The sequence below is a fragment of the Cephus cinctus genome, unplaced genomic scaffold, assembly GCF_000341935.2.
Source record: "Cephus cinctus unplaced genomic scaffold, Ccin1 Ccin1_scaffold0448, whole genome shotgun sequence".
Classification (NCBI taxonomy): Eukaryota; Metazoa; Arthropoda; class Insecta; order Hymenoptera; family Cephidae; genus Cephus; species Cephus cinctus.
The window spans coordinates 19,277-26,468 of NW_014333128.1; the positions used below are offsets into that span (position 1 = coordinate 19,277).

Sequence of the window (7,192 nt, forward strand, 5' to 3'; positions counted from 1 at the left end):
CGCAGAATTCATGATTAAAATATGATATTTCATACTAATTTAAAGAGATTCTTATAGAATAAAAATGTCACGGGCTTCCTGTATTATTATCTGTACCACTGCTATCTCATTCCTACTTCATATCAAATTATTTGAATTATCTGTAACACCATTTAGTCCACTATCGGCCCTCGCAATGCTACGACCGGCTTTCACATTTTTATTAGTCTTCCTCACACTAATTGTAAATTCGAAATGTTTAACTTTGCTCAAAAGGCAAAAGAGAATAGTAGGAGGAATAACAGCCGCACAGCCTCCCGAGGATGATCCTGTGGTTTTTGTGAATAAAAATAATCACGATGCTCGAGTCTACGGGATGCGCGATCCTAAGAAAGGATTTTATGTGTTTCGGGGAATTAGATTTGGCGAGCCACCAGTTGGACGTTCACGATTTCAAGTAAGTCTCTTAAATTTTTAATGAACATATTATAGACATATTAATTTGCCAATAGTAAAAACTACCACCAACCATCCTCCAAGAAGTCTTATCATGTCACATCCTGCAAGTATTATCAAATTACTCAACCTGATACAAAATTATCTTATGACACTGATGTAGCATGAATACCAAAATTTTTGGTCTATTGTATTTAAACGTAAATCTATCAGAAAGGAAGATATATTTGATTTTTATTTTATTGCATATACTATCAGAGACCAAAAGCTGCTAACTTAGAGGGAGAGTTCAATGCTACAAGATGGGCTGCTCCATGTCCTCAGCCAAATAAGGACAAAAATGGAAAAATCATTGGATCAGAAGATTGTTTGTTTTTAAATGTATTCACCCCAATGTTACCAGATTCTGGCGACGGATATCCTGTCTTAATTTGGATACATGGGGGTGGCTTCAGAAGGGGTGCTGCATGCCAATATGAAATGAGAAATCTTATTAAGAAGAAAATGGTTGTTGTATCCATTCAGTTCAGATTAGGATCATTAGGTATGTAGTAAGTGTTATCAGGAATTAATTAATCTTTTATACCCAATAAACCTTTTCTTTTAGGATTCTTGAGTACAGGCACCAAAGAATTACCAGGCAATAACGCAATGTTTGATATGACATTGGCAATAAATTGGGTCAGAAATTATATAGAGTACTTTGGTGGAAATCCAAAAAAAATTATTGCCTTTGGTCATGGTACCGGTGCCAGTTCAGCTATCATGCTTTCCTTATCTAAACTTACTAAAAGTAAGAATTTGTTATTGTTTTATATCATAACAACTGTTTATTTAAGTTACTCACTAGTATTATATATTTTCAGATTTTTTCACCGGACTGATTGCTATGTCTGGTTCGATTCTTTCCAATTTTGCAATTGACAAGGATCCAATGCGTACTGCAAAATACATAGCATCTCAACATGACTGTCCTACTGATTATATTCCAGATATGGTACAGTGTCTTCGAGAATTATCAGTAGAGCAATTGTTGCAAGTTGATTCAAAACTCGAAACTGCACGAATGGTGGCCCAAGGATTTCTTTCAGGATTGTCTACGTTATTGGGACCTGGTCCAGTTATAGAAGGCAGTGACGATGAGAGGTATAATATTGAAAATCTATTTAGTAATACCAGAATTAATAGTTTTTATTTACATTATGTGTAGGTCATTACCAAATTTTATGACAGAAACACCGGAAGTCGCTTTGAAAATGGGAAATTTCCCAGAGATTCCATTACTGACTGGAGTAATGAAGGATGAAACGGGTGGTGCTATTTTTGGCAGTTACAAGAGTGAAATTGAGAAAAAATTAAAAATTCCAAACTTCTTGAACAAAGATTTAGTTCAAAATCTTCAGAGTACTATACCGATTTTTGGAAATGTATCAAATCCCTTTTCCTTCGAAGCTTTCAGAAATTATTTTAATGTCTTTAATGGGAATCAAGGATATAATGAAATTGCAAAAGTGTCAGAGGCAGTAGGGGACGCTCTCTATAATGTTCCTGCATTTTTAACAAGTGAACATTGGAGCAAGAAAGCTAAAACATTTCTCTACAGTTTTGATCACAAAGGACAAAATAATTATGCTAAAGATTTTCTTGCTGGTCTACCTATAGTGGATGCTAAGACTTCAAAAGAGAGTACTGCTCATGGTGATGAGCTAGGATACATTTTTGGACGAAATTCCATTACCGGTCAGGAAATACCTGATGAAAATAATCTATCGGAAGACGATAAGCACGTTACAGATGTATTCACAGATATGATAGCTACTTTTGCATGGAATGGAAAACCAGTACTTTCTCACAAATCAAATAATGGTACCCAAATGTTTAGTACCATTCCACAATTTTCAGATGATAAAAATCGATTCATTAGTATCAGTTCAAAGTCTGAACTTAAAGAAAACTTCAGGTAACTCAGCAAACCTCAAACAAGTCTTAGTGATATTAAAACAGTTTCTCTTTCATGTAGATATTGCCAAATGGCTTTATGGGCCGGAATTACTAATAGACTGGGATCAGTCTATTGCAATTTATTCAATGGCACAGTAGAGTTCGCACGTAATATTGGTAATATAAAAAATATAGTTCCTAATGTTATATTAGGAACAAAGATACTTAATACCAAATCAGAGAAACAAATTGAACCAGAAGCGAGTAAAGTCATAAAAGAGACTACAAGTCAAAAAAACATACAGAACGCTGTACGAAATCTTAACTTGAGATACTTTGGTTAAGGAATTACGGAAAAGTATCGATATGAAAGTTGAGTAAGACAAATTTTAATTAATGTAAAGATTATTATTGTCATATCTATATATTAATCCATTGTCGTATCACAAAATAAACTGAGCATGTCTTCGACATTTTCTCCGTCTTTCACTTCTTCGTGTTTCTCTTTTGTTTCCTTAACTGTTTTATTTTCGGTAGACTCTATATCCACTTCTTGAGGTGAAGGTCTCCTATTTGAATCTTCTTTTTCTGTAGCAAACAACATCTCATCCATCTGTATTTCTTTTAACGTAAGATAGGAGGACACATCCGCTTTGCTAGATCTATAGTTCTGATCCTTCTCAATCTCTTCAGAGACTTTAGTTTTATCATTGGATTCTACGGAAGCAGTAGAATCGAAAGAGCCATCGTCAATTTTATCTTCTTGCTGTGCACTGGACTCATCATTGTTCATTAACAAAGCTACAGGATCACTTTTGCTAGTTACCACTGTTACATGCGACACAGTATTGTTGGATTTTTTCTGTTTAGTAGGTGTAGGGCCGCCGTTTGTTATTGAACCTTGTTTAGTTGAAAGTCCGGAATCCTTCCATGAATTATCAGTAGTCTGATTCGTGCTATTTTCATTTTGGGACTCCTTAAATTGAGTCCAAATATTTTTACGCGTACTTTTGGAAGTATTTGTTACCGACTCATTTAGTTTTTCAAGCACTGAGCTGATCTCTTCTGAATCTTTATTTTCAATATTCCCATTCCTAATAGGAAATTCCAATGCTGGTGCAATGGGATGTGCTACTTTTTCAAGTTCAGCCAATGCCAGTTTAGACTCTTGAATGATACTTAAATTAGAATCATTAAGAGCCATTTCAAAAATTTCAATGGAATATTGCGTAGGTGCTGGCGTGAAAGGATTCTGATTGATTTGAAGTGACTTCAAACTTCTAATAAGATTTAAACGACATTCAGAATTTTCTTTATAGAAATTCTGTTCCGTACTTCCCAAATAAAAATCGTACAATAATGGTACGATTACATTTTGGACGCTCTGTGAAAAGAATTGTAAAATTATAAAGGAATAATTTATTTCATATGCATATGTTTGAAATATGTGCAACTTCATTCTCACCTTGTAGAAGGACGGCTTTAGCCAACATCCTCCACTGGAAAACAGGTTTTGTAAAACAAGAAGAGCTACATTGCATAATTCGGCATTCAAGCACGGTTCTTTTGTAGTCTCCATTGCACTACCTAAATTTGTGCTATTCTCATATTGAGATTCTCGAAGCCGTTTCAAAGCTCTTTTCGACAAATTATGTGTTTTCTGAACCTGCAAATTAATCATAAGATCAATAAGGTTCTTTTTTTTCAGCAATATCTTGTGAATACACCAAGAACTCACCGTGAGCACAACACGATCTTTTTCTGGTGTAATGTCCTTCAAAATATGAGGTAGAAGTTCATCTCCCACCATCTCAATGCCTGACAAAGTCCCCAGATACATTAGCCAATTCTGTAAACTTTTGTAAACTGCGATTCTCACATTTTTGAAAGGTTTGCCTTCACTGAAAGTAGTCAAATTTTCTGGAACGCTTGCACTCCACTTTAAAGTCTGCTGATACAGCTGTAATATCGTTAGAGCAAACGGAACGAGATCTTGTCGAAATCTGTTTTTAAATAAATGAAAGAGTTATATATGATTATTATATATCAGAGTTACTATTAAACAAACAAATACCTACCCATCGATAAATGAATCGAGAACACTAAAAAGACTTATATGCAACTTTGGTAAAATAAAATGCAATATTTGCTTTCTGAAAGAGTCATCGATTCCCAAATTACAAGGTGTGACAGCTAAACCCCTGCACAGAACTTGCAAAATATCATTTGGTGATACGGAATTTTTTCCCCTGTATCCCCTAAAATAATTTGAAAAAAATTGTTATAACCATTAGGATTTCAGAATCGTACAAAAGAATGTTCTACCTATGAGGTTTACCTGAGCATTGTTGATAAATAGATGCACAGATTGAAAAATCTATGCTCTAATCCATAGTAATACTCAATTATATTGTCTTGTGATATTTCAGGAAGAACTAATTTGTCCCAAATATCTATACTTTCTAATTCAATTAAACCAGTAAATAGTCTATCCATTATTTCATGCAAGCTGTTACAGATCAGAGCCTGACTGTAGATCCAGCCAGTGTACGTAGATCTCTCCTGTGGCGGTTTAAATGTTTTCTCCGTAGCTTTAGAGAGTAACGTGTAACAATTTGCACCAGCCTTGACCAAACCATTGTTTTTTAAGTCTAATATAGGTAGTATAATCCTACGAATGGCTGTCTAAAATAACAATAAATATTTCTTTAATTATTATTACAAAACATAATGTAGGAACATTTAAGGTATACATTATCATTTATTTTTACCTGCAATTTTTCACAAGCTTCTGGATAATTATGTAGCAAAATGGCTATCAGATATAAAGTTGCCCCACACCTTCTGTCTTGTTCTAAGTTTGTAACAACTGTTATTAGTTGCTTCACATTTTGCGTAGATATTTGTTTCTGTAGTTCTGGGATTTCTTTACATTGTGTAATTAGAGATCCTAGTACTTTACAAGCTAAATTCAATTCAGCTATACTACTCTGAATGCTTTCTATGGTTTGAGTACTTTTTGTGATCCATAAAATACCATATTTCAATAATATCTGCTTAGAACATCTGGGTAGAAAACGAAACAAGATGTCTAATCCAGAATTTCTTGTACTTGCCTGATTTATCCTTGTATTAACAGTCGTTATAATGATATTCTGAATTGTGTTTACCTAGAAAGAATTGCTGTACAGTTGTTTTATTTCTAAATTTTACAACATCGTTAGAAAATAATCTTAACACACTCACAACAGGCAATTTTTCCTAAAACGTTCCTATAAAACAGGAGAATTTTAATGACAGAAACATTACTTCTGTAGATAATATATTTCATTAAAATTTTCAGGAGTTGTGCGCAAGGAGTATTAAAATTGTTTTTTAGTAAGATAATTGATGAAACTGCTTATTTTTAAAAAACGAGAATTCTCGTTTCTCGTTGGGAATGTGTTAAGATTATACCGCTAAACATGAATTTTGTCTTACCTCATCTTTATCGAAGGGGATGTCTGAGTTCGAGGACAATAATTCGCGAATAAAGTCATCGTGATCCCTTTCATTTTGATCAAGAGATCTTAATAATTCCAACGCTGTAGCCATTCTTTCTAACCTTCAGTATAACACTCCACGTGGATCTAAGTGTATAATTCAAACGCACATAAAAAAACAGATCAAAGAAACAGTAATACAAAACTTATCAACGTCATCAAAATGAATTAAATAAAAGATATTATAACTTACATTTTCATAAATGATATGAATTATTACAAAGATTCGGAAAAAAAACACGAAATAACCGGTAATCACTGAAAATTACCACGGATTCCACGCGACGACCATCGATCGGTAAAATGAAAAAGATACACAAACAATATATTTTTTACCGACAGAGAAACGTCAAAGTATTAAACTACTAAGCAGTTTCCAGGCTCACATACTAGATGGCAACACTGAAGAATGTAATAAATCGTGAAAGCGGGAATTATTTCAAGTATTCGAACCAGCATAAATAACGAGTTCTATACGCAACACGATCGCGACCTCAATCGCAAAAGGAATTATGTAATTCACACTGCATCTATCATCGACTCAGCCCATCGAGTTTCCTCCCAGTGTTGGGTTCTCAGTATAGCAACGACGTAACGAGAGGCCATTGAAATTCTTCGCGTTCGATCGACGAAGAGTGTGCACACATCCTCCTACATCAGACTTCTCTTTTAAATGCGCGCTGCCAAGCAGCGAGAAGCGCAATCAGTATTTCCGTGGGTGACACAAGCACACTTTAAAGTACATACATTAAAAAAGTATCCATTCAATATTCGACTACACATTAATATTATTACTGAAAGTCATGAAATCGATAGTCAAATTAGAGGTTTGCGTGCTGCGGCATAATGCTACTCGATTTAGTCGTATGTATATATACACGCTACAGCTACGGGTATGATTAGCATACATTGTATAATAATTATTTCTGAAACGTTCATTTGGAAAATCCCTTCAGTGATCACGCCATAAGAGTACAGTAAATTCCTCGATCATCCAAGAGAAATGCAAATCAGTTATGAATTTCCAAATCCTTGAGACAAAGAAAAAAGAGGAAGAAGCAAAATAAATGGAAGGTAGAAGTTTAAAAAGGAAAAGAGTAACAATAATCAAGTACGAAAAGACAGACAAAAACATCTTAAATTATTACACGTTTCTTGTTCATTAAATCCTATGTATCTTTCTCAGAAGACTCCAACTATATATCATTGACATCCAACAAATCGGTCTGTCTAGAAAATTCCGAAAGACTCGTCTGCCGCGATATAAAAACTGC

General features: G+C 34.3%; 2 protein-coding genes across 4 annotated transcripts; one reads left to right on the plus strand and one right to left on the minus strand.

The window, feature by feature from the left end:
- Position 1: 1 nt before the first annotated feature.
- Positions 2-4,213, plus strand: LOC107267698 (carboxylesterase 1D). 2 transcript variants are annotated; one of them, XM_015739689.2, is made up of 7 exons: positions 2-436; positions 694-979; positions 1,043-1,228; positions 1,302-1,581; positions 1,646-2,395; positions 2,456-2,753; positions 4,085-4,213. In XM_015739689.2, exons 1-6 carry the CDS (start codon positions 65-67, stop codon positions 2,718-2,720), a joined length of 2,139 nt encoding a protein of 712 aa, XP_015595175.2. In that variant the 5' UTR covers positions 2-64; the 3' UTR covers positions 2,721-2,753; positions 4,085-4,213. The 2 variants fall into 2 exon arrangements, with proteins under 2 accessions (XP_015595175.2, XP_015595174.2); XM_015739688.2 differs by lacking the exon at positions 4,085-4,213 and having other exon boundaries at positions 3-436; positions 2,456-2,847.
- On the minus strand, positions 2,764-6,249 carry LOC107267696 (proline-, glutamic acid- and leucine-rich protein 1). 2 transcript variants are annotated; one of them, XM_015739685.2, is made up of 8 exons: positions 6,112-6,249; positions 5,857-6,005; positions 5,148-5,546; positions 4,715-5,061; positions 4,455-4,634; positions 4,115-4,379; positions 3,842-4,042; positions 2,764-3,760 (listed from the first exon to the last, which is right to left on the minus strand). In XM_015739685.2, exons 2-8 carry the CDS (start codon positions 5,968-5,970, stop codon positions 2,804-2,806), a joined length of 2,463 nt encoding a protein of 820 aa, XP_015595171.1. In that variant the 5' UTR covers positions 5,971-6,005; positions 6,112-6,249; the 3' UTR covers positions 2,764-2,803. The 2 variants fall into 2 exon arrangements, with proteins under 2 accessions (XP_015595171.1, XP_015595172.1); XM_015739686.2 differs by lacking the exon at positions 6,112-6,249 and having other exon boundaries at positions 5,148-5,442; positions 5,857-5,992.
- Positions 6,250-7,192: the final 943 nt, after the last annotated feature.